General features: G+C 38.7%; 1 protein-coding gene across 2 annotated transcripts in view; it reads right to left on the bottom strand.

Moving 5' to 3' along the window:
• Positions 1-411: 411 nt before the first annotated feature.
• Positions 412-27,823, bottom strand: part of CDHR4 (cadherin related family member 4) — a 37,680-nt gene continuing 10,268 nt past the window's right edge. Inside the window, exons 10-20 of one of the 2 annotated variants that reach the window (XM_051986381.1) lie at positions 26,708-26,864; positions 25,535-25,628; positions 24,412-24,615; positions 23,405-23,544; positions 22,788-22,944; positions 21,652-21,872; positions 21,387-21,526; positions 3,449-3,505; positions 3,128-3,203; positions 2,046-2,076; positions 412-707 (exon numbers count right to left, since the gene is read on the bottom strand). In XM_051986381.1, the coding sequence (XP_051842341.1) occupies positions 652-707; positions 2,046-2,076; positions 3,128-3,203; positions 3,449-3,505; positions 21,387-21,526; positions 21,652-21,872; positions 22,788-22,944; positions 23,405-23,544; positions 24,412-24,615; positions 25,535-25,628; positions 26,708-26,864 (1,333 nt within the window). In that variant the 3' untranslated portion in view covers positions 412-651. Of the gene's footprint in view, positions 708-1,644; positions 2,077-3,127; positions 3,204-3,448; positions 3,506-21,386; positions 21,527-21,651; positions 21,873-22,787; positions 22,945-23,404; positions 23,545-24,411; positions 24,616-25,534; positions 25,629-26,707; positions 26,865-27,823 lie in introns of those variants that run through there. The other variant, XM_051986373.1, reaches the window with a different exon arrangement.

Genomic DNA, 27,823 nt, shown 5'->3' with positions numbered 1-27,823 from the left:
AAAGACCCAGGTTCCCTGCTTCCTTTCCTACTAATATCTTTGCTAAATGTTGATGGGTTTGAATATTAATTTGTCCTTAGGTAGGACAACAATCTCCAGGATCACTGTAATCTCTCAAATTCAGAATGTCAAGCAATGTTACTGATGACATGAGATAGCAAAAAGACAAAATCATGACTATTGACCCCAATAACCCTTACATGCTTTTAATAATTTTAGGAAGTATGGAGAAAAATGGCATAATAGTAAAAAAAAAATTTTTTTTTAAAGATCTCTTTGGATCCTCAACAAAATACTTAGAAAATTACTGGTTACCGGGCCATTGAACTGTGTTCTGTTCATTACAGGGTAATCCGACCCTGCTGCCATTCTTTTTCTTTATGAGTTGTTTTAGTGATATTCTATCTCACATTGGATTAAAATAACACCTTTATTTTGTAAGATCATTCTGATAGTGAAACACAAAGTGGAAGGTAGGGTCTTAGGTGGAAGAGGAAGGGAGGAGCTCTGGTGGAAGTAAGGAGTCAGCAGGGTGTGAGGCCCGAGGGAAATGAGTCAGACTGGATCCCTTTTATGTATCTCACCCATTTCCAAAAAAGTACAGCCACTAATTTCTTAAGACAGCTCTTGTCTATGCTGTTCGGATTGGCCTCAGAGCCAGCGCCGGGCTCCCGTGCTGCTGCTGAAGAGATAATCTCTGCCTGTAACTAGATATGAAAAGCAGTGAGCAATCCCGGACTTCACCCTGGCAGGTCTAATCAGGATCTTAAAGTGTGTAAAGGAGCCTATGGCCAGCCATTCTGATCTAGCTATAAATTCTCTCCTAAAAGGCAGTCCCAAAGTCATCAGGTAATTCTCACCAGGAAAGGCTACATAATTTGGAATTATACCTAAAAACTATTGAAATATATACTTTTTGGCCCAGTAACACCACTTTAATTCCATGTACCAAAGAGATCAAAGAAAGAGGGAAATATGTACAAAAATATTTATAGCAATTCTTTTTGTTGTGGCAAAAAATTGGAAATTGAGAGAGGATGTCTATCAATTAGGAAGTAGTTGGACAAATGATGATATATAATTTTATGGGATGCTATTATGCTATAAGAAATGAGAAGGTGATTATTTAAAAAAAAAAAAATTGGTAAGACTTATATACAAAGTGAAATAAACAGAACCAGAACATTCTACATAGTAACAGAAATATTGTAAAGATAATCAACGGTGAAAAATTCTGATCTGAGTAAACTTTGATCCATGCAATATGACCTACCATAATTCCAAAGGACTCATGATGAAACATGTTTTGCATCTCCAGATAGAGAACAGATGGACTCAGATTGAAAAGTGAAACATATTTTCTTTGTTTGTGTCTCTCTGTCTCTCTCTATGGGTGATTCTTTGTCTGTCTGTCTATTGTCTGTCTGTTTGTCTCTCAGTATGGCTGATGCAGAAATTTGTTTTCCATGACCATACATATTTGTAATGGGTTTGTTTTCTCAACAGGTAGAAGAAAGGGGAAAGGAGGAGAAAAATTTTGAAACTGAAATAAAAAAATAACAATTTTTTTGAGAGAAATAGAGACAGAAAGACAGAGACAGATAAATACACACACACACACACACACACACACACACACCAAAGAGACAGAGAGTGAGAGAAACCATGGAGACAGAGAAAGAGAGGGAGACAGAGAGACAAATAGAGACAGACAGAGACAGAGAAATTGGTAGCAGGGGGAAGACTAGGGAGAAGAAGGTGGTGGGAGCAGGGGGAGGCAGGCTAAATAGCCAGATTTAGGGTAGCCTGTTAAGTCCTGAATTGCTTTCAGCTCAAGCTAGAAGAAAAAGTATGAATAAACTTAAAACAATCAGGCATCAATGTTAAGGGCAAGGAAGCCTTCCTTTTTTTTTTTTTTTTTTACGAAAGGGCCAAGGTAGGGGTGATAGCACTTATTCCAAACTGGATATTGTGATAGTAAGCCCCTTTATCTGCAGAAGGCGCTAAGGTGGAAATAAGTAAAGGGCAGGAAGTAGAGAACTTACCAGGATCCTGAGCTCTGCCATCAAACTGCTGCTGCTCAGTGGAAAAGAAAAAGGAAATGAGAGAGAAGCACTTAGCAGTCACCCTACCTATACACATACCCAAATTAGCATCTAGTCTTAATATCCAGAATTGTTATGCCCTTCACCTATTCTAGACAAAAGGTAGTTCTCTGATTTAGAGCTCTTGTCCATCAACCAAACAAGAATTTATTGAGCACTTCCTGTTTACCAGATTGGAGACAGCTTGGTGGCTAAGTAGACAGAGATCTCTGAGCCTGGAGTCCAAAAGACCTGAGTTCAAATCTGCTTTGGACATTTATTAGCTGTGTGATTTCTGAGTAAATCACTTAACCTCCAAGAAGGAAATGACAAGCCACAATTGTGTTTTTTGTTTGTTTTCTTGGTCGTTGCCAAGAAAACCCCATGATCAGTATGCTATGGTCCACTGGATCCTACCAGATAACATCCTACGTAGTATAGATATAAGGACAAAAAAAAAGTCCCTGCTCTCAAGGAGCTTGTATTCTATGGAGAAGTCAATATGTACATTTATTTGTTCAATTGTTTTTCAGTTGTATCCAATTTGGTCATTGTGAACTCATTTGGGGTTTTCTTGGCAAAGATACAGGCATGGTTTGCTATTTCTTTCTCCAGTTCATCCTACATATGAGGAAACTGAGGCAGACAGAGTTAAGTAACTTAGCCAAAGTTAAACAACTATTAAGTGTCTGAGGCCAGATTTGAACTCAGGAAGATGAGTCATGCCCATAGGAAAATATACATATTATTATATACAAAAGAAATCCAAGGTTAATTGGGTAGAAGAAGTATACTATATGTTAGAAAGTGGTATAGGCTGAATTTTAAAGTAAATAAGAGATGGGCAAGATATGAAGGAGAGGGGATAATTAAAAAGGAGCAGTGATATCTTAGAGAAAGCTTTTTGTGGTGGTCATTAATGGAAGTACCTTCAAAGTGCTTAGCCCAATGCCAGGCACAGAGTAGGCGCCCAATAAATATTTATCTCATACCCTCTTCCCTCTTCCCTCAAACCCTATTGATTGGAATGGGTTTAGCAGTACCAGGCTTAGGATGCTGCCGCTTTCTTCATTCTTCTTTGTTCTTAGCTCACCAGTAGAATTTTCCTTTCTCCTAGTGCTAGGCAAAAGAAAAAATTAAAGGAAGGACTAGAAGATGTCTTCAAGAACTCTAGCATCAGTGATCTTGAAAGCTCTAGGAAAACTGCTTCTAATAAGACAGGAGCCTCAGCAGAACATGTTGCCTCTGATATGGAGTGGCTCTCAGAACCCAGCAACTGGCTTTGAAAGAAAGGCAGTTGAATGAGGATGATCAGAATCCTGTGAAATCCAGGAAGAAAAGGGGAAAGGAGGTTGCTACTTTACCTCTCCAATAATAGAGTCTGGGAGGATTGTCCACATGTTTGCTGGCTTACAGCCATCCTAGAATGATAAGGAATGCTGAAGATTAATAAGTGGGGTTAAGATGCTACCCTACCTAGAGGAATTTCTGCTTATTACCTATACTCTCTCTCTTCCTTGATAATATAGTAGGGCTTCATACTTGATACAAGGATAAATATTTTGGATAAAAAAAAATGATCCACTTAATTGAAATTCTTCTATTAAAGGTTGAATTTTGTTGTCATTCCCCATTATATAAGGGTCTCTAAATAGGATTTGGGGGTGGCTTAATATTTAAAGAACTAAATATCAGTCCTCAGTAGGAGATAGATCCTAGATGATGCAGGCAGATAAAGAATCTCATATCACGTTGCTGCATCCATCCATCCATCCATCCATCCAGTAGACATTTTTTGAGCAACTATTGTGTACAAGCCTCTAGGCTCAATGCTAATAGAAAGAAATTCTATACTTGAAGTCAGAGAAGGAGAAAGGGGAGATACTCAAGAATAAAAATTCTGAAGACAAAAAGGGGAACAATTTCAATGAGGCAGAAAAATAGGACATTTCTGAAGAGACAAATGTGTATGCACAGAAAACCAACCAATTTAAAGGGAAAAAGAAATATACATAAGATGGAAATAAGAATAGGTAATAGAAAATGAATATAAAAGCTTAGCATGGTTCCATAAAAATAGTGTCAAGTGCTAAATAAAGCTCACAATGACCTGAGAGTGACAAAAAGTTAAAGACAACAAAACGATGTGGGCTTTTGAAACTACACTGGAAGAAAAGGTCCAAGAAAGGAGAGAATCTTTGATTGGGAACATGTTAACTAACAACAGAACAAAATCAATGCTCCTCAATTGTTACTTTGTTTTTGTTTCCTCTGACCTTGTACTGGAAATAAGAGAACAAAATGGCTAACAGGAAATGATATGTGAAATAAGTAAGGTCATAACAGGAGAATATCTGGTTACCCTCGAATAATTCAAGATGTCTCAGATGGATTATATCTTCAGGTACGAAAAGAACTAGTGTATATACTTGCTATCAGTAATATTTGAAAAATATGGAGAATATGAAAAGTAGCACAAGATTGGAAAAAAGCAAATGTTTTCTAATTTTTCAGAAAAAGGAAAAAACTCAGGATCTGCAAACTATAGACTAGTCAGCTTGATTTCAGTTCCTGAGAAATTCTGAGATGCCAATTTGAGATGCTTGGCAAACTTTTAGAAAGGAATGTGGTCATTATCAATAGTCAATACGGCTTCTCAAGAATAGATGATCCCAGTTTCCTGCCCCATACCCAACCCAGAAGAGACAGAACTCAGCATATTCTCTTCCTATCTCTCTCCCCAACCAGCCCAGAGGATCCATATTATCAAGTCCCAGGAGATTCCTTTTCTCTTCTGATACCCCCTAAAATCACTTGCCTCCATCTCCATCCATCTTAAAGGAGCAGTCAGGAAACAAAGAATCAATGTTGTTATCCTTTGACTTGAAACTTCATCCAAGGGACACAGTGAAAGTTGTAAAAGATTCCAACTGAGCTCCAACTTTTGAAAATTTGACAAGGACCAAAAATAGAGTGTCAATTTGAAAAACCAAAGGGAACTGCTCAAAAAGACTGCCAAGTGAACTTGGTAGCACAAATGTTCTGTAGAAACTGTGGTCAGCAATGAGATGAACCAAATCAGTTCCAATGGAGCAGTAATTAACTGAACCAGCTTCACCCAGGGAAAGAACTCTGGGAGATGACTATGAACCACTACATAGAATTCCCAATCCCTATATTTTTGTCTGCCTGAATTTTTTATTTCCTTCACAGGTTAAGTGAACACTATTTCAAAGTCCTATTCTTCTTGTGCAGCAAAATAACTGTATGGACATGTATACATATATTGGATTTAACATATACTTTAACATATTTAACATGTATTAATCAATCTGCCACCACAAAAAGCTTTCTCTAAGATATCACTGCTCCTTTTTAATTATCCCTTCTCCTCCATATCTTGCCCATCTCTTATTTACTTTAAAATTCAGCCTATACCACTTTCTAACATATAGTATACTTCTTCTACCCAATTAACCTTGGATTTCTTTTGTATATAATAATGTGTGTATTTTCCTATGGACATGACTCATCTTCCTGAGTTCAAATCTGGCCTCAGACACTTAATAGTTGTTTAACTTTGGCTAAGTCACTTAATTCTGTCTGCCTCAGTTTCCTCATATGTAGGATGAACTGGAGAAGGAAATAGCAAACCATGCCTGTATCTTTGCCAAGAAAACCCCATGTTGGAATAAAAGGTTTGTGATTGTCAATGCTGAAAAATTACCCATGCATATATCTTGTAAATAAAAAGCTATAATAAAAAAAAAAGAAGAAAAAAGAAACTGTGGCCAGTCTCTCTAGACACCAAGACAATATAAAGAACATATCCCCAAGTATTAGGGAAAATGTATTTACCTTCTTGCTATATATTCATAGTAAATAACCGTTTCCCCACAAAAACAAAATCCCCAACTTCTTCTATAAGGGAATTGCACATTTTAACTGCTTACCAATCCTCCATTACAATACAAAGATGACAACAGAAAATCAGCATTGAAAATGACTACTCAAGAATACTCAAGAAACTCTCCTGGCAAAGAAGGTGATAGACTGGAGGCACAGAATGAAATAGACATGTTCAGACGCTATTCATATATTCTATTTGTTTTTCTTGACAATACTTGTTTTTTACAAGGGAGAGTTTTTGGAGGGAGGGAAATGTATGTGAGGAACTGAAGGGGTAGTGATAGTGATACTGAAAAAGAAAGAAAATAAAAAAGAAAAGAGTGTTTATGAAATATTTTTTAAATGTATAAAAGTGAGTGGAAGGAAGTTTAGCAGGGGATTCAGACAAGCAGGGAAGGCTATATTGGAATTAATTATATTGTTTCGTATGTATTAAAAAAAACTTTATCATGGACAAAAGATATGAATAGTTTTCGGATGAAGAAATTAAAACCATTTCTAGTCTTATGAAAAAATGCTCTAAATTACTACTGATCAGAAAAATACAAATTAAGACAACTCTGAGGTATCACTACATACCTCTCAGATTGGCTAAGATGACAAGAAAAGATAATGATGACTGTTGGAGGGGATGTGGGAGAACTGGCACACTAATACATTGTTGATGGAGTTGTGAACTAATCCAACCATTCTGGAGAACTATATGGAACTATGCCAAAGGGTTATTAAACTGTGCACCCAGAAGTGTTTCTACTAAAGACATCATAAAAAAAGGAAAAGTATCCACATGTGCAAAAATGCTTTGACAGCCCTTTTTGTAGTGCTAAGAAACTGGAAACTGAATGGCTGCCCATCAATTGGAAAATGGCTGAATAAGTTATGGTATATGAATGTTATGGAATACTATTGTTCTATAAGAAACAATCAGCAGGATGATTTCAGAGAAACCTGGAGACTTACACGAATTGATGCTGAGTGAAATGAGCAGAACCAGGAGATCATTGTACATAGTTACAGCAAGATGATATAATGATCTATTTTGATGGATGTGGCTCTTTTCTTTCTTTTTAAAATTTTTTTAATTAAAAAGCTTTAATAATACAAATAATAGAATTTACAAACAATGTGGCATTATTTGTAATAAATAATTTACAATATAATAAAAAATTTACAAAACATATGCATGGGTAATTTTTCAACATTGACCCTTGCAAAGCCTTCCATCCCAAATTATCCTCTCTTTCCCCCCATCCCCTCCCCTAGATGGCAAGTAGTCCAATATATGTTAAATATGTTAAATCCAATATATGTATACATATTTATACAGTTATCTTATTGCACAGGACACATTGGATCTAGAAGGGAAAAAATTGAGAAAGAAAACAAAATGCAAGCAAACAACAACAGAGTGAGAATGCTATGTTGTGATCCACACTCTGTTCCCACGGTCCTCTTTCTGGGTGTAGATCGCTCTCTTCATCACTAAACAATTGGAACTGGTTTGAATCCTCTCATTGTTGAAGAGAGTCATGTCCATCAGAATTGGTCATGGTATAGTCTTCTTGTTGCCATGTACAATGATCTCCTGGTTCTGCTCATTTCACTTCGCATCAGTTCATGTAAGTCTCTTTCCTCTCTGAAACCATCCTGCTCATTGTTTCTTACAGAACAATAATATTCCATAACATTCATATACCATAACTTATTCAACCATTCTCCAATTGATGGGCATCCACTCAGTTTCCACTTTCTTGGGATGTGGCTCTTTTCAACAGCAAGGTGATTCAGGCCTGTTCCAAAGGTCTTGTGATACAGAGAGACATCTCTATCCAGAGAGAGAATTGTGGGGACTGAGTGTGGATCACAACATTGCATTTTCACTTTTTTTGTTGTTGTTTGCTTGCATTTTGTTTTCTTTCTCATTTTTTTACCTTTTTGATCTGATTTTTCTTGTGCAGCATGATAAATTTGAAGGAGTTGCACATGTTTGATATATATATTGGATTGTTTGCCGTCTGGGGTGGAGGGGGGTTTAAGGGAGGGAAGAAAAATTTGGAGCACAAGGTTTTACAAAGGTGAATGTTGAAAATTATCTATCTATTCATGTGTTTGAAAATAGAAAGCTTTAATTAAAAAAATAAACTTTACCTAATAGATATCACATGTGCAACAATACCACAGTATTATGACTTCATAAAAGGAAATGTTCATGTTCATTGATTTTCATCAGGTTTGTAATAATAAAAATGATTACTTTTTAAAAAAAGATTATTTTTTATTAAGCTGGTAGAAGAGAATGCAATACATATAATTTAAGCTAGCTTTTAGCAGCACTTTTTTGAGTAAATAGCTAATGTTCTTGTGAAGAAGATAGAGAAATATGGATTACATGATAATACAATTAGATTGATTCAAAACTTCTTGGATGGTTGGACTAGTAAATTAGTCATTAATAGTTTGATGTCAATTTGTCAGAAAGTCTCCAATGAAATAGCTCAGGGATCTGTACTTGGTCCTGTTCTATTGAATATTTTAATGATTTGGGTATGCTTACCAACTGGCATGTGACACAAAGCAGGGAGGAATAGGGAGGCACTGAATGACAAAATCAGGATCCAAGAAGATCTTAACAAGTTAGAGAACTGAATTAAAATCTATATAAAATAAAATCAGTGAGGATAAAGATACTGTTCTCTTACACTTGGGTTAAAAAAAAATCAGCTTCATGAATACTTCAGGATAAGAGACGCATGGATGGATAGCAACGTGTCTGAAAAAGACCTAAAGTTTTCATGAATCAGCAGCATGATCTGGCAGCCAAAAGACCTAATGCAATCTTGGACTGCATTAAAAAAGACCTAGCTTTCAGAAATGAGAAAGCCATACTCCCTTTTCATTTTGTCCTAATCAGATTTCATTTGGAGTTTTGTCTTTAGTTCTAGGCTTCTTAATTTTAGAAGTCATAGGTAACGTGGAGAATATCCAGAAAAAGGTAACTAGATGGTAAAAAAGTCTTGAGCCCATGTCTTATGAGGAGTAGGTGATGGAACTGTTTAGCTTGGAGAAGACTCAGAGGGGACATGATAAATGTGTTCACATTTTTGAAGGGTTTTCATGTGAAAGAGAGATTATACCTGTTCTATTTGACCCAAGAGGGCAGAATCAATAACAATGAGTCGAAATTACACAAAGAAACTGCTTTAGGCTTAATGCTGGGGGAAAATATTCCTTCCAATTAGGGATAGGGAAAGTAATAAGGGTTAGAGAGAATTTTATTGGCATAGGAAGCTCAAGTGAGAAAATTCCCTCAGAGCTTCTCTGCAAATTCTAATCTTTAGAGAATTGCTTAGAGCTCTTGAGAAGCCCTGATGGAAATCTGAAAAGCAATGCCAAAGACTTATCCTGAGGTCCAAAATATTATTCTATCATGTAAGTGCTGCATTTTGCAAGACAGACAGAATCCAATTCCGTGACCTTCAGTCTTTGCTTTGTGTTATTCTTGAAAATGTTCTCTGGAGAGTGTAGCACCAGGACACTTTGCAGATTTCTGATGTTGTCATGGTATCTTAAGCGAGGCAAATATTTGACAGTCTATACTTATGAATCTTTTTTTGTTTTAAGTATGTCTTTTGTAGGACATGAAATAAATAATCTCACTATATCTGCTTTACACATTGAGTATCTTTTCTAAATGGTATCTTGTCAATCCCTTTTAGAGAAACTCAAGCTTTATTTAAGAGACTTTTCCCTGGAGCTTTTTTCTAGGACCATAAATAATTGGGTCAGAAATTTCAAACCTTTTTTTCTGTGTTATAGACCTCTTTCACAGTCTAGTGAAGTTTATGGACCTCCCTATCAAAATAATGTTTTTATATAATTGAAGAAATGCTAAATTTCATTTAAAAGTTAATGAAAATAAAGATGAATTTTTTTTTCTATCTAACTTCATATAGCTTCTGAAATCTATCCATGAGATCCATGGATCCCAGGTTTGGAATCCCTAAAATTATATATATGGATTGACCTTGATGCTAAGCAGCCTGCTGGATTCTATCCAGTAGTGGACCAATCCTGCTTTGTGGGGAGCCAATTCAGCCTTTCAGTGGAATGACTCAGAATCACATAATTTAAGAATTTAAAGGACTTCAATGGCCATCTAGTCCAACTCATGCACAAATCGAATCTGTTATAAAATATCAGACAAGTAATCATTCAGCTTCTGCTTGAAGATTTCTAAGAAAGAGGAAATCCATCGACTCATGAGATAGCCCATTTTCTTCTTGGACCATTCTAATTGTTTTTAGTCAAATCTAAATTGTCTCTTTGAAACTTTTACCCATTGTTCAGCCCTCTGGAACCAAACAGAATTTGTCCAATTCTTCCTCCAACAAAGACAATCCTTCAAATATTTGAAGGTAACAATCATCTTTCTTGGAGTCTTCTTTTTTTCCAGGCTAAATATTTCTAGTTCAACAATACATGTCATAGATTTAAGATCCTTTAACACACTGGTGTCTTCCACTGGACAGTCTGATTTTATCATTGTTTCTAAACTGACTACAATATTCCAGATGAAGTCTGATCAGGGCAGAACACAATGGGATCATCTCCTTATTTCTGGAAGCCATACCTCTTTTAATGCATTCTGAGACTGTATTAGCTTTTTTTGGCTATTGCATCACAAACTGATTCATATTGAGCGTTTAGTCTACCAAACTTTCCAGATCTTTTAAAAAAGCAATTGTTGTCTAACTCTGCTTCCCCCAATTTATACTTGTGACAGTGACTCACTCATCATTGACATCAGTGCTTTATTCCAAAGTGAGTTCACCAAAGGAAGAAAAATATCTGCAATTCTGTAGTTGGGCATTGCATTGGCCACATATGTTTCCTACACCTTTGCTTCAAAGACATAGTCCTTCTAACTTTCTACCTACTTTTTCTCTACTATAGACTTTGTGTGAATTTATGAGAGGGTGCACTTTGATTTTCATGGGCAAGGCTTTATAATTATTGTTCTTTCAATGTCTTTTTACGTAAATGTCTTTTAAAAAAACTAAATTTAATTATATTTTTTAGTGAACAGAAATCGACTTTCTCTCCCTCCTATCCTCAGCAACCACAACTGAAAAAAGAAAACCCTTGTGTAAATTTTTTAAAAAAAGAACTAATCACATTTACTGGATGACTCTTAATGGCAATCACAGTAATTGGGGCTTATGGCTATAGTATTGATGGATATTCCTGGAACTTGAGGAAAAAGTCACCTGTTCCTTTGGGTAAACAAGTTGAGGGGAATGAGCCTACAGACACACACATACACACATACACACACACATACATACCATACACATACATATCCACATCATCATTACTATTGACAGCCAGTATGCCCAATTAGCTGAAAGTAAAGATATTTTTTAAGATGTCATATATGGGAAGTACAAAACTTAGTTCCCATAAATCTGAAACTTACCACCCCCAAATGTAAGGAAGGATAAACTGGGAACAAATATATATGCACATACATAAGCACCCTGTCTGTGGACTGCTGGGTCCAGATGCCCTGTCTCTTTTCATGGTATCTTTATGCTGCTCCCTGCTAGACAGAGAGTCTTAGGGGGTTCAGCCAAGTTCCTGGGCCCACTCCTCTCCACAACTCAAATCTCATGTCCCAGGGCTAGTTTTGTCTTAAATTCACAATTAGCTCTTTTATCTGCTGCCCTTCCTGATCATTCCTTGAATCCCTGGGCCTTTGCCTTGTTGGGTATAATGTTTCCTACTGGGAGAGCAGCCCCCCCCCCCCCGAAAAGACAATGGGTGGTGGAAAGGAGAGAAATTTTTCTCTGACCCCTTGCCATCATCTGGAAGAGTAACAAGGGAAAAAGCCAAAAGTGATTCCATCTCAAGGGCTGAGTTGTTTTTTTTTTGTTTGGTTGGTTTTTTTTCCATAGCTGGCTCTCCTCTAAACTACCAGAGGTCACATTCTACAAAGATCTCCTGCCCTGACTGTGTCCAGAGCTTGCAAGTTAGCTTTCTAAAGGCCACTGGGAGTGTGGCTAATATTCAGCTGGCCAAATAGCAAACTGAGTTCCATTAGGGAAAACTTTCTGTGTCCCAAAGGGGCAACTAATCATGGACCTATCTTTGCACTTCATGTAGTACATTAGAACATGACTCTGTTACTTGCCCCTTCTGTGATTTCAACAATCGTATTGGCAGACAATTAAATCAATTGGGATATCATGACCAACTCTTTCCTTGCTGCACGTAAATAATGGTTCTGTATATATGTATACATGTTTTTGCTTTGAGACTCTACTACTTCACCCTGATTCAGTTGGCCAGCCATCTGTGACCACTGTTTTGGCTTCTGGGATTTCCCAGGGAGTACTGCTTTATCCCAATCTTGTTCCAGCCTGAATTTGTCTCTGGAACTTCTTGGGGATCCCCAGATCCAGCCTGCCCTTCTTTGTTCCCCACCTCATCCCCAACAGTTCCAATCCAGACCACTGCTTATGGCTTTCTCATTTTGGAGTTTTGTGTTAGACTGTATCTTCTGCTTCTTTTTCTTCCTGTTGTGAGATAGACCTTCTGCCACAAGCTTGGCCATCAAGAGGGGGTCCTGAACCACCTAATCATTTCCCTCTCTCAAAGGAGTTTTCCAGTTGATAATCTACCTAAATTTATTACTCAATAGTAAGCATTCTCCTACTTTGTCATAGTCCCTTTTCCAGTAATTCGGAACCTCTGCCAGTCATTGTACAAAATTTGTTCCCTGTCTCCCTCTTCCTACTCCTGTCCTGTCACTCCTTAATCTGACCCTCTCCCAATATCCCCTTCCAGATCTACCCATCTGTGTTCTCTAGAATGCCTGTTCTATAGTGAAAAATTTTGCTTTCATCTAAAATCATTTCCTTTCTCCTTCCATTTTCTCCCATTTGCTGTGACCTGGCTCCTTCTGGATTGCATAGCATTCCTGGCCATCCTTTCTAGCACCTGATGTACTTTCACTCATACCCACAACTGACTGGCAATGGGGGGGGGGGGAAGTCAGAATACTCCTTGATCTCTATTATCTTATATAGATTCTACTTCTTCTACCATCACTTAGTAACCTCCCTTCCTGGGAGGCCGATTCAATTTATATTTACTAACCAGTCAAGATCCTGGTAGTTTTATCTACTGACCTCCAGAACCCTCTCATTTTTTTGGTGAACTTAACACCTGGCTCACAGTCTTTTTCTCCTCTCCAATTCCTCCCTTCATACTAGAGAACTTCAACATCCATCCATATATATGTGTACGTGTGTGTGTGTGTTGCTGATATTCCCTCAAACACCCTAACTTCCCAGTTCTTCATTGCCATAGGCATTCCACTACCATGTTCATGAAACCTGAAATTCTTGAATCAGATCATAATCTTTTATCATTCCATCTGCCTTATAACCTCTAAACCTATTCTTTGTCTTTATATAACTTCCATTCCCTTAACTTATTGGTTCTTTTCCAGGCTATCGGCCCAGTATTTTTTTCCCTCTTTCTCCACCTTGACCCCTTGGTGAACCAGTTTAATTCTACCTTATCTCCTATTCTCAAGTTCCTTATCCCACTTTTGCTGTCATCAATCAAGCCCTGCCAAACCTTTGAATTACTCCCACCAACCACCCCCTTTACTCCTATTTGTATGCTGATGAATGAAACTGGAGAAAAGCACAAAACTGTGCTGAGTGAGACCACTACAAATTTATGTTGCATAGTCTCAACTGAGCCCTTGCAATAGTAATACAATTCTTTTACACTTCTCTAATTGATTCATCATCCTACTCACAGCAGTGAATTTTCCAAATTTTTTTGTTACTCCTCAAATCACTTATGTGTTCCCCAACCTTAAAAAGAAATCTCTTCAATATATTTCTTCTCCCTTTTGAAATTTAACCCTTCAAGAAAACCATCTACTTCCTTTCATCCTTTCCTCTCACTTTCATCTTAATTCTCTGTAGTGTTACTTGTGATCTCTTCAGTCAACTGAAACTGCTCTATCATTATCAATGAACTTTTGATTGGCAAATCTAATAGTCTTTTCTCCATCCTTATCCTTCTTGACTTCTCTACAACCTTTGACACTGTTGACACTCTCTTCTTAATTCTTTCTTCTCTCTAGATTTGTGTGATTCTTCTTCTACCTCACTAATCTCGCCATCTTCTTTGATAGATTTTCTTCTAGGTCATACTTTTTAATTAGGGTATCTCACGGGGTTCCTTTCTCTTATCCATCTGAACTGTTTCACCTGGTTATCTCATCAGCTCCCATGGATTTAATTATCATCTGTATGAAGATGATTTTCAGATCTGTTTATCCAGAGTTAACTTTTCTCCTGGCCTCCAATCTCTTATCTCTAACTACCCATTGAACATCTCACACAAAGATATCTTAAACTCAACTTATAAAAAACTGACCTTATTATCTTTCTCCCCAAACCTTCCCCTCCCAAATAGACTTACAATGAATTCTATCAAACATTTAAAGAACAATCAATTATTAATATTCAAACTATTTGGGAAAATAGGGGAAGAAGGACATAGATATGGTGTTGATACTGAAATTAGGAAAGGTCAAAACAGAGAAAGAAAATTATAGACCAATTTCCCTAATGAATATTGATGCAAAAATCTCAAATAAAATATTAGCAAAGAAATTACAGCCATTTCTCACCAGGATAACATACTATAACCAAGTGGTATTTATACCAGGAATGCAGGGGCCAATTCAACTGACTATATCAATAACCAAAGTAATAGAAATCATATAATTATATCAACAGATGCACAAAAAGCATTTGATAAAGTACAACATCCATTCCTATTAAAAACATAGAGAATAAATGAATAAATGGAGTTTTCCTTAAAATGATAAGTAGCATCTATCTAAAAATATCATATACCAATGGGGATAAACTAGACACATTTCCAATAAGATCAAGAGTGAAACAAGGTTGCCCACTATCACCATTACTATTCGATATTGTATTAGAAATGTTAGCATTAGCAATAACAGAAGAAAAAGAAATTGAAGGAATTAAAACAGGTAATGAGGAAACAAAATTATCACACTTTGCAGATGACATGATAGTATATTTAGAGAATCCTAGAGAATCAAATAAAAAACTTCTAGAAACAATGAACAACTTTAACAAGAGTTGTGGGAACGAGTAAAAGTACAGCTGGTGCTGGAAAGGATGTCCAGGAATGTTGTGCCATCCAGAATGAGCTAAATCACAGCAAATGGGGGAAAATAGAAGGAGAAAGGAAATGATTTTAGATGAAAGCAGAATTTTTCACTATGGAACAGGCATTCTAGGATTCAGTAAATCCATATACATCATAAGCATTTCTATATATTACCAACAAAGCCCATCAGCAAGAGATAGAAGAGAAATTCCATTTAAAATAACTGTAGATAATATAAAATATTTGGGAGTCTACCTGCCAAGACAAATCCAGGAACAATATGAGCACAATAACAAAACACTTTTCACATAAATAAAATTAGATCTAAATAATTGGAAGAATATCAAGTACTCATGGGTAGGGCAAGCTAATATAATAAAAATGACAATTCTATCTAAATTAATCTATTTATTCAATGTCATATAAAGCAAACTGCCAAGAATTACTTTATACAGTTAGAAAAAAATAACAAAATTCATCTGGAGAAAAGGTCAAGAATTTCAAGGCAATTAATGAAAAAAATAAGCAAACAAAAGTGATCTGATAATGTACCAGACCTAAAAGTATATTATATTATAAAGCAGCAGTCGTCAAAATCATTTGGTATTGGCTAAGAAATAGAGCAGGGGATCAGCAGAATAGATTAGGTTCATAAGACACAATAGTCAATGACTATGGTAATCTAGTGTTTGATAAACTCAAAGACTCCAGTCCTGGGATAAGAATTCACTATTTGACAAAAATTGCTGGGAAAATTAGAAAATAGTATGGCAGAAACTAGGCCTTGAGGGTTGAAATAATTCATGATCTAAACCTAAAAGGTGATATTATAAGCAAGTTAGGAGAACAAGGGATAATTTACCTCTCAGATCTATGGAGAGGGAAGGAAATATATGACTAAAGAAGAACTAGAGAACATTATGAAATGCAAAATGAATAATTTTGATTATATTAAATTAAAATGTTTTTGTACAAACAAAAATCAATGCAGTCAAAAATCGAAGGGAAGTAGGGAACTGGGAAAAAACTTTTACATCCAAGGATTCTGATAAAGGCCTCATTTCTAAAATATATAAAGAATTGACTCAAATTTATAAAAATATAAACCATTCTCCAATTGATAAATGATCGCAGGATATGAACAGGCAGTTTTCAGATGAAGAAATTAAAGCCATTTATAGTCATATGAAGAAATGTTCTAAATCACTATTGATTAGAGAAATGCAAACTAAGACAACTCTGAGATACCACTTCACACCTCCCAGGTTGGTTAAGATGACAGGAAAAAGATAATGATGAATATTGGAGAGGATGTGGGAAAACTAGAACAATAATGCATTGTTAGTGGAATTGTGAACTGATCTAACCATTTTGGAGAGCAATTTGGAACTAGCAAATGTGCATACCCTTTGACCCAGCAATGTTTCTACTGGGATTATATCCCAAAGAGATCTTAAAGGAGAGAAAGGGAGCCACATGTGCAAAAACGTTTGTGGCAGACCTTTTTGAAGTGGCTAGAAACTGGAAACTGAGTGGATGCCCATCAATTGGAGAATGGCTGAATTAATTATGGTATATGAACGTTATGGAATATTATTGTTCTATAAGAAACAATCAGCAGGATGATTGTAGAGAGGCCTGGAGAGACTTAAATGAACTGATGCTAAGTGAAATGAGCAGAGCCAGGAGATCATTGTACATGGCAACAAGAAGATTATGTGATTAATATAACATATGTATGTTCAACAGTGAAGTGATTCAGGTCATTTCCAGCAGAGTTGTGATGGAGAGAGTCACCTGCATCCAGAGAGAGAACTATGGGGACTGAATGTGGATCACAATACAGTATTGGGTTTTTTTCCTCTCATTTTTTCCCCTTTTTGATCCTATTTTTCTTGGGTAGCATGGTAAATTTGGAAATATATTTAGCAATTAAAAAAGAAGTAACAATTTAAAAAATCCCAAAACCTTCCTCTCTTCCAAAATTCTTCCCAATTATTGTCAAGAAAAGTGCCATCCTCCCAATCATCCAGGCTCATGACCCAGGTATCATTCTTAACTCTTCACTCTTTCTCATCCCCCCATATCCATTCTGTTGCCAAGTCCTCCCAGTTCTCCCTTTGTAACATCTTTTACATTGGTCCCCTTCTCTTTCCTGATACTGCCTGGTACAGGTCTTCATCACTTCACATCTGGACTGCTGCAATAGACTCCCTATTTCAAGCCAATATTATCCTCTTAAACAGAAGCAGGGCTAGTTCATCCCAATTTGTTCAGCAAATTCCAATGATTCCCTTATGACCTCCAGGATCAAACAAAATAAAATAAAATAAAATACAGTTTACCTTTGACAATCCTTCATAGCCTGCACTCTTCCTTTGTTTTTAAACTTCACTCCCCGTAATTTACTCTATGATCCAAAGACACACTGGCTTCCTTGCTGTTCTTCCCCCAAGACACTCCTAATTCTGTGCCTTTTCCCTGGCTATCCCCCCTACATGGGATGTACTCCTTTCTCATCTCTGTCTCCTGGCTTTCTGGGCCTTCACCTCTCAGCTAAAATTTTACCTTCTGTAAGAAGCTTTCACATCCCCCTTAACACTTAGCTTAGTTGTCACTTAATACACACTTCTTGACTTGATTCACTGACACATGTGTGCATGATATTTCTCTAATAGAATGTAAGTTCCCTGAGAGAAGAAATTGTTTCATTTTTTTTTAATCTCCAGCACTTAGCATGGTGCCTGGTCTATAGTAAGTCCTAAGTAAATGTTTGATTCTTGATATATGCCCTAGCAGCTAGGTGAGTTATTTTCTGTTAATCTGTTTTCTTTAGTCAGAGACATATTTCCTGTATTAGGCTCTCTACCAGTGGCAAGAATCCTGTTAAGTTCTGTGTAATTATGATAATGTCTTGCTTCACACCATCCCCAAGACCTTATCTATCTCTCTGTGATTTGTGATCTCCAAAGCCGAGAAAAGATGGCACAAGGTTAAACACATTCTTTAGAAAGTTAAAGTCTGATTTGATTGAAAGTCCATCAGAAGCTAGCAGTGTAAGTGATAAAAAGGAGATTAAGAGGAGAAAGAAAAGAGAAGGAAGAAAATGGAGAACAGAAAGGCAGGAAGATAAACCATAAAGGGAAAGATAAGAGAGACGTGATGATTCACAAGATAGATGAGGTTCATGGGAGTTAAAACTGGGAGGGACCTTGGAAGCCATCCTGTTCAACCCAATACTTTTAGATGAGGAAACAAAAGGCCAAGGAAAAATGAACCAATTTAGTCAAGGAGCAAATAAAAGAGCCAGAATTTGGATGCATGTCTCACTATGTGATTCCAAGCACCTATGGATCATAGCACACTGCCTCTAGAAGTAGACCAGAGAGAAATGTTGGTTTCAGCTGTTCCTGAACTGCTAGTTTGCTCTTTGTGGTGGAGGCAGGAACTTGAGCTGCTTTTTTCATAGCTTCTGACCTTGGTTCTCCAGCTGACAGCTGGATGGCCCAGATGACAGGTCTGTTCCTTGTCTCCTGGACTTATAGCTGAAAGGAGGCTACTTTGAAGCCAGTTAAGCAGTGAAACTGCCATGTTGAGGGCTGCAATCTGACATTCACCATTCTTTGAAAGGATACGGTTTAATGTCAGAGATAGTACTGAGTCTTATCCTCAAGCAGCTCCAAATGTTCAAGAATGCCTTTAGAAGGTCATTGCCTTCTGATGTAAGAAACAGGACAGAGCCCAAATCACCTCACTCTCTTGACTCTTGACTTTTCCAGTCTGATCCTGAGATTCATCTCTCAATTGAATTTCTGGTCCTATGGTCCAGCTCAATGCATCCTTCACTGGACCTGGCTTTTGAAGATTTGCAGGGTCTTAGTCTTTTCCACAAGGGACTTAAACATCTTAACCAGAGAGAAAGGTATTTGATATACTCAGCTAATTTAGAAAGGGAGGAAGAGAGAGCAAGAAAGCAGACAAAAACAAAGGAACAAACTGTCTTGAAATTCTTGACATTTTTAAGTGCTCTGAGCCATTCTGAAAGAAGATCCAGATGGATGAACTCTCTTTCTCATCCTCCTTTTCTCTCCAAGAATACCAAGTCAACAGGTCCCTGTGAATAGCTTCTATTATGATTCTGCAAAGCCATAGTCCAAAAGATTCAGGTATGTACGGAGTGATGAGCTCTTTAGCACGATTCAACCTGGTTCTCAGGTTACATCATGCTGGTTTGTACTTGTTGACATTTTATTTTTGTGTGTGTGTTAGATTTCTTGAGTCATCAATGGCACTGCCTTAAGAACAAATGTGATTAAAAAGATCCAGCATGAACAAACATAGTTAGAGACAGACTACCTAAATAGTGAGGGAGATCAGACTGCAAAAGCTTACTCTTTAAGGCCAAAACTCTCCCAGGAATGTTGTAATGCTATGAATCATGGATTTCTGAGAACCATAATCTCAGAATAATTAAAATGTCAGGAGCCCTAAAGGGCAATGGAAGGATGCATGACTACTGTTAAGTAGACTAAAGCATGTCACCAATGATGACTAGTATGTGAGAACTGGTATAAAAAGCAGTCAGTTTGAATTCAAGAAATATTCACTAAGCAATAAGCAAGACACATCTTAGAAGACACATGTGACTAGAAAAGGAGGTGGAAGAGTCATATATTGAGAATAAGAGAAGCAGATGGTCTAACCATTCTAGAAAACAAGCTGCAATTATTCTGACAAAGTGGACTGTTTGACCCCAAATTCCACTACTAGATGTATACCCTAAGGGGTCAAAAAATACCAAAAAGTCAAACATCTACCAAAATATTAATAACATCACTTTTTGTTGTTTTTAAGTAACAAAAATGTAGAAACAAAGTTGATGACCATCAATCAGAGAATGGATATAAGCATATTGTGATACATACATGTAATAGAATATTTACTGTATTAGAAAAAAATGACCAATATGAAAAAATCAGAGAAACACAGAAGGCTTATATGAACTGATGTCAACAGAATTAAGCAGAAACAGGAAAATAAAATTCACAATCACTACACGATATAAATAGAACAAAGAAAACAGTACTAAGTGTTATTATAATGACTAAGCGTGGACCAAAAGAAAAAATGAGAACACACACCTCTGTCTTTTTTTTGGCAGAGGTTGGAAACTAAGGTTATATAACATTGAATGTACTCTCAGACTTGGTTGACGCATTCGTTTGTTTTAATAAACTGCTTTTTTCCCCCTCTTTTTTTCATTCTTTGATGGAAAGGATGGGAAGATAGGGGAGAAATATTCAGAAATGAAAGTGATATAAAAACAAAAGATATCTATGTGATATTCTTGTGAAAAGAATTACTTTTTAAAGAAAGGTTATAAACGGCATGAATACAGGTGTCCAGAAGATATTAAAAGAACCAAAGGAAGACTTTTCTTTTGGAAAAATCCTTCTTAAAGATGTGGACAAAAATTTCACAGAATGAGAATATGAGGACAGATTATGACATTCTATTGGAAGAATCACACATACTGGTAAGAGCATGGATTCATCAAAGAATGTTCTTAATCAATGTTCTCAAATCTTTATCATATGTTCCTATCCTGATCTCTTTGATGTTCCTTGGTGTTCATGTTTAGGTTTCTCTTAAATACACCCACTAGCATAATAGAAACTAGCATAAGCCTTTACACTGAAAGAAGGTTTATTCCTGGGGGCTGGACTGGTTATTTGGTTTCTGGTATCAAAGACTTTCTCAGAAGGCTCCTTTCCAATTTCCTGAGGCTTGAAGCCATTACATCCTTAGTAATATTTTTTACTTTGATATGTCCATTATCTCATCAAGGTGAGCAGTGCCTCCACTGAGGCAGCTCACCACTCCTATTCACCTTATCATTTGCTGGGATTATTGTTCAGGGCTCTCCATAAGTCCTCCAAAAGTCACTCATCCATCCCACATACTGAAAGACTTCCACAGGTGTGGAATATTCTATGGAGATCAGCAAAGTACTTGGGATATTTACTTGCCATTCCTCCCTCTCACTCAACTCTTTTTTTACAATTACTCATGCTTATGATAGCATCTTTTATACTCTTTGTTTTAAGCTTTTCGTAACATACTGCATGTAGACCTAGTAAAGGGAGAAATTAAGGCATTTACCTTCCAGGCCATCTACAAAGGAGCCAGCCCAAGATGCTGAGCAGGAGAACTCCAGTCACTGTTAACACAACCACGAACCAAGCTTCTGGAGCCCAGTAATCCTCATTTCTAGTCACTAGCAAGGGTGTAGGTGAAGAAACCTGAAAACAGAGATGAAGACACCAGGAGGAATCCGGCAAGGCTTTGGGAAATTGGCAAAGCAAGAGAGGGAAGACCAGACTAGAGTCTTGGACAGGACTGCCCCAAGTTGGGAGAGGAACCTCACCATCAGAGGTGTTGTGCTTGTGGTGGGCACAGTGGTCATCCAAGGAATCACGTGAACAATGACAATGGTCGTGGTACTGAAGAGGGGCAGGGTAGGTCCATTGTCAGTCACGCGGACCAGAAGCTCATAAGTGAGGGGGTTCAAGGGCCCATCAGGCTGTAAGGAAAAGGTCTTGTGGAGTAGAATATTGTCCTTCATGTGGAACCTTCCATTGCTGTTTCCTACCAAGGAAAGGCATAAAATGGGTCACCTTCTCCTGTCTCTTTTTTTGGCTTTCTTCCCCATTAGAATGGAGGTTTCTTCTCTCAACAGATGAATCATTCCTCTCTCCTGGGATCTAGTGGCCCACCCGCTGTCTGCCAAAGCTCAGCACTGGCAATTTCTTGCTGTACATGGAGTATGTATGTGTTGGGGGAAGACAAAAGAAATGACTACAGCTCCATTTTTCTCTACCTCTGCTCCCTCTGTCACCTCCCCCAGCCCCAACATGTCTCTTCCTGGGGCAAACAAATAGGTCAAAATCTCTGAGGAATGGGCCTGCTTTCCCCCAGCACAACAATGCCAATTGGCCTAGGGATGTGACTTTATGAGGGATGTTCTAGTTGGGGATAGTGCTGATTATCCAGCAGCTCTGAGACTTTGAACAAGGAATCTGTACATACAAGAATCAGGGGCTTATACAAAGACCAACTAGTTAGATTTAACACTTACAGGGATCATCTAAAGTGAGACCCTAATGTTTTCTCAGACTCTAACTCCATTCCTGATCTGCCTTTAGCAATAGCTTGGAGTCCACTGTCCTAGAGTCTCTCACTCCAAGGGACCTTGTGTTTCAAGGTACAAGATTTCTCTCTGGGATCTCCTTCTGCACCTGAATTTATCTTTAAAAGTTGATTCACGGAACAGAAGTTAGTGCAAGGGATAATGTTGTAAAAAATTACCCTGGCATGGGTTCTGTCAATAAAAAGTTATAACTATTTAAAAAAAAAAGTTGATTCATCCTGTTTGCCCCAGTATATTTCATGTTAGTTGCCCCAGGCACCAGAACAACTCTCTCCTGTTATATTCTGTCCTCTCTAAAACCATCCCTCCCAAACAGGTCCAAAGGCTTAGAGTTCCAATCTACCATCACTGACCTCCAACGATGGTGAAAGAGAATGCTCCAGGAGCTTGCTCTGGTACATCCCTGTCCGAGCACATCAGCTTTGTCACCTCTGCATTGGTGCTTGGGGCAGAAGAGATGGTGAGCTCTTGGAATGGGGGTTCACATTCTGGAGCATGGTCATTCACATTCTACAAGATAGCAGGGAGTTCAGGGTCCTCCTTTCTGACTCAAAGGCAAAAGCTTCAGAGCCTGAAAGCCAACACCCCAGTCTCTTTCTAGAAATGGCAGCCCCACTTTTTCCAAGTTAGCCAAAAAGAGGCAAAGGAAATAAGTCAGGTATATTGTGAGGGGGATCTCCCAAATTCTGGGTTCAGAGGGAAACTCATCCCTCTGTTGGTATAAGGAGAGAAGAGATCATTTCTATTATGGAGCACCATAAAATGTTTTCCCCAAGATCTTGCAGAATAATAGGACTATCAGGGAGGAAAGGACACCTTGGAACAAGACCATCAATGTAGCCTTTAAGGACAGCTAGTCCTACTCCCCTATTTTACAGATGAGGAAACTGAGACCCAGGGAGATTTGGGAATTTGCTAAAATTAGACCAGGTATATATCAGCCGGGGATCAGGACTGGGGCAGAGTTTACCTGAACCTCAATGGTGACAGTACAAGAGCCTGACCGGCGATGTGTAGGATCCTGATCCTGGTCTCGATCAGTCAGAAAGATCACCAGCAGATATGTCTTCTGTTTTTCATAGTCCAGGGAGGTCAGAAGATGGAGTTTACCTGAGAGTTAAGAGTTTGACCTCCTTAACTTCCCAAATCCAGTCCTAACTTGCCTCCCAGGCTCCTTGTCTTAGAGGCATTGTGGTAAGATGGAGAGCAAACCGTCTCTAAAACCCAGAATCTTGGGTTCAAACCCTGGCTCTGATACTGACTTTCTGTATGACTAGAGGTAAATCACTTAATTTTTCAGAGCTTTAGTTCCTTCATTTGCAAAATAGCGATAATGAAGAGGGGTTAAATGACTTACCCAGAGTCTCATAGCTAGTAAATATCAAGTGTCTGAGATGAGATTTGAACTCAAATGCTCCTGACTCCAAGGCCTGTGCTCTATCTACCAAGTTACCTAGCTGCTCCAGCAGGAGACTTTATTAAGGCTTTTTGACAAAGTCCTGGGATAACTGACCTGAAAAGTCTGCCTCTTATTCTTATGAGGAATGTACTTTGCAGCTTAAAATGCTGGAGAGTTGGGAATTATTAATTCCCCTCTTCTTTTCTCATCATACACATGAGGGATGCTAGGGAAATAAAAGCTACCTGGAGGACCAGTGATAATGAGAGAAACTGGGAGGTGCCCCAAAGGGACTCTTAATCTTGTTTGAGTTTGACATCTTTGGCAAAGTAAATCCCATGGTCCTTTCTTAGGATAATGTTTTTAAATGCATGATGTAAAACATAGAGGATTCTCAGAATAATGTTTTTTTTAATACATAATATAACATGCATAAAATAAAATCAGAGAAACTGATAATATGAAAATATAATTTGCAAAATTAAAACAAAACAAAGCCAAGATTGTGGAGTCCAAATTAAGAACCCACAACTTGGGAAAAGGGGCATTTTCTTAAGCTTGTGGTGGAAGGTAGATACCACTTCGAGGGTCAATGTAGAAGTTAGACGATGAGTCTGAAATGTGGTACTCAATGCTGTTGGGAGGATAGTCGCGGTCTGAGCCAAGGACAGTCCCAATCAGCTTGCCACGAAGAGTGTCTTCTCTGACCCGGAATGTGTGAGCAGGACAGATTGGAGAATACTCATTCACAGGGGTCACTGTCACCAGCACTGGTACCTGGCCTAGATTAAGGGTGGGAGGGAGGATGGATGAGGAAGCAGGAAGCTTAATTCAGGTCATTTCTCCCCAATTTCCCACTGTGAGCAGCAGCACTTAGATACCTGCTGAAGACTGAAATGCCAATCTCACCCTCAGGAAATACCTGAATTGAGGAGACCAGCCTCCTATTTTGGGGAGCCTCCATTATGATGGAGGAAATCTTGTTCCTTGGGGAACAGCTAATATGAGGTGGAGATGGGGTCCCTGCCCTTTAGGAACTAAAGGCTGAGGAAGAGAGAAATTCTTGCCCTTTGGAAGTCATAAGTCAGAAAGGGAGAAAGACAGACAGAGAGACAGAGAGAGAGAGAGAGAGAGAGAGACAGAGAGAGACAGAGACAGAGAGACAGAGAGACAGAGAGACAGAGAAAGACAGAGACAGACAGAGAGAGAGAGAGAGACAGAGACAGAGATGGAGAGAGAAAAAAGGAAAAGGAGGGAGGAAAAGAGAAGGAGGGAGGGAGGGGAAGAGAGAGAGAGACAGAGAGAGGCACAGAGAGGAAGGGAGGGAGGGAGGGGGAGAGAAGAGAGAGAGAGAGAGAGAAAGAGAGAGAGAGAAGAGGAGAGAGAGAGAGAGAGAGAGAGAGAGAGAGAGAGAGAGAGAGAGAGAGAGAGAGATTGTCCCTATTCTCAGGGAGTTCCTGAACCCAGGGGCTAGACGAGACCCCTCTAAGAGGAAGAAATTCGTACCAATTGGGAAGTATCTAATTATAGGTTACAAGGTGGTAAATTGAGACCACAGGTATACGAGAAATCTAAGACTCTGCAGTAGGATGTAGGGAAGGATCTGGGAGGAGAAATGGATCCTGACAGCCCTCGGGCCAATGGCCCTCCCACCCCAGGAAGGTAGGAAGTGGGACAGAGCCCGGGCCCAACAGGACTCACTGGTCTGGGGGGGTTGGCCACTATCAGTCACCAGGATGGTGGTCTTATACTGAACATCAGGTGCAGATGAGTCATAGTCTAATGTGTTGTTTACCTGCCCAAGAGAGGAGAGAGGGGAGGAGGAAGAATCTCAGGCGTTGGACAGGTCTGCTAGCAGGGTTAATATCACCCCAAATTCAGGAGAATTATGTGTGCTGGAGACATAAAAGGCTGGGGGAGTTTCTCATGTAGTAGCACTCAGGGGAACCATCCACTCTCTACACCCCTAACCACAAGCCTTTTGCTCTTTAACATTCCCACAAAAAGCAACCCCCATACTGAGGAGAGATGTTGAATTAATAACACCTTACATTTATATTATGCATTAAAGTTTACATGTGATAACTTCTTTGGTTCTCACAACTACCCAATGAAGTAGCTTACTTTATAGATGGGGAAATAGAGCCTGGGAGATTTTAAAAGACTTGAATTGGATCATACAACTAGGAAGTGTCTGAGGGAGGATGTGAACCCAGTCTTCCTGCCCTCAAATCTGTCTCACCATTCACTGTGCCTCCTCCTCCTATGGTAGTTCTTAAGACCCAGGTCAATCAAGACCTCTCTCCTAAAATAGGGGTACACACAAAACAGAACCTTGAACATCGATTTTTGCCATAAACATTTGTTGAACTGACTTGTGTGACCTTGGTGAAGTGATATATCTAGCCTTCATTTCCCTCTTCATTCATTCATTCAGCAAAATTATTAAGCACTCCCTGGGTGTAGGACATGGAGCTGCAGGAGACACCAAGTTTAGAGAGGCTCTAGTCCCAGTATATGGAGTATATAATGGAGAATAAAACACAAACTCAGATAACTTTAATATCTCATAATGCTTAGGGACATTAGTGAGATTCAATGGGACAAATGCTTTCTCTGCTCCCTGTCCTTCCTACATAAACTTGTGAGGATCAAATCAGATGATGGTTATGAAAGTGTTTGGAGGGTTTAAGAACTATATAAAAAGCCACCCACTCTCCACCCTTCCCACAGCAAGTCACAGGGCCCAACCTTGGTGGAAATCCTAGCTCTTGGCCAGTGTGTCAGGTCCAGAGCTGCCCACTCTAGAGAGGGATTCCCAGGACCAGCATCCCCTCCTGGTGACATCCACAGAGGGGATCAGGAGGGAGGTACCTGAAGGATGGGACCCTGCAGGCGGAAGCTGTAGTTTGACTTGGTCTCATTGGGGTGCCAAAGCCGGTAATGAAAGGTGCTGCTGCTGGAGTCTGGGTCAGTGCAGGCCAGAGTCAGGAGGATGCTGCCCACGGGAATGGTCTCTGGGACCTGGGTACTGTGGGGAAGGTGTGGGGGGATGGTGTGAAGAACCAAAGTGAGGGATGTCTAGGGGGAGGATGACATGGTGGAGAATGCTTTAGTTCTGAGTCAGAAGACAGATCCCTTACTCTCTCTGGTTCCTGGTTTTCTTATCATGAGGAGTGAGGGGAAGGTTACATTGAAGGGGATGATCTCCAAAGCCCCCCCAACTCTGGCATTCTGTTTGTTGAGTAAGGATTTCAAAGAGGACCTGCACAAACAAAACTTCCCAACTCATTCTACTCTGAAACGCTTTAAACTCCAGTCCTGGATGAGGGAGTCCCTCTAAAGGGCCATGAAATAAACACCTGGTAGGAGATTCCATTTCTCCTAATTAAGATCCATACTATCCACAAGAGGCTTCCTGGTTGGCTGAAAATGAGCCTATGATTATAGTATAGACTAAGGAGTTCAGTCCATACAGTCCAGAGACATCATTCCTAGTCCGGGGGGAGTATGGATGGCCTAGAGAGACTAGGCTGGGGGGAATTTTAGAATAGTTTAAGGCTTTGTAATCTAGATAGGATAGATTTCTTGTGCTTACATCAGAGACCATTAGCTCTGATGATACCAGCTCCTCCTCCCAGAGTTAATCCTGGGGGCCTTTTTCCCTTGATTTCCCAACTTCAAAAATGTCCCTGATCCCTGAAATCACACATCCGTTTCCCATGGCCCTTTCTGGTCCCTCAGCAAATCTGATTCCTTAGTTCAGAGATTTTTCTCTTCCTCAATTCTAATCACTTATCCCTGTACCTCTTTCTCTTGCTGCTACATTTTCTCAATTCCTTTTCCCATCAATCCATTAGTCAACAAGCCTAATATGTAAGCCTACTAAGTGCTATCACCCATTATCTTCTTTTCCCTCTCTTCCCTGGCTAAAGATACATAGACAGACAGATAGAGGTAATAGAAAAATAGATAGATAGATAGACAGAC

Source organism: Antechinus flavipes, chromosome 1, assembly GCF_016432865.1.
Source record: "Antechinus flavipes isolate AdamAnt ecotype Samford, QLD, Australia chromosome 1, AdamAnt_v2, whole genome shotgun sequence".
Classification (NCBI taxonomy): Eukaryota; Metazoa; Chordata; class Mammalia; order Dasyuromorphia; family Dasyuridae; genus Antechinus; species Antechinus flavipes.
This window is presented reverse-complemented; position numbering and strand designations above follow the sequence as displayed.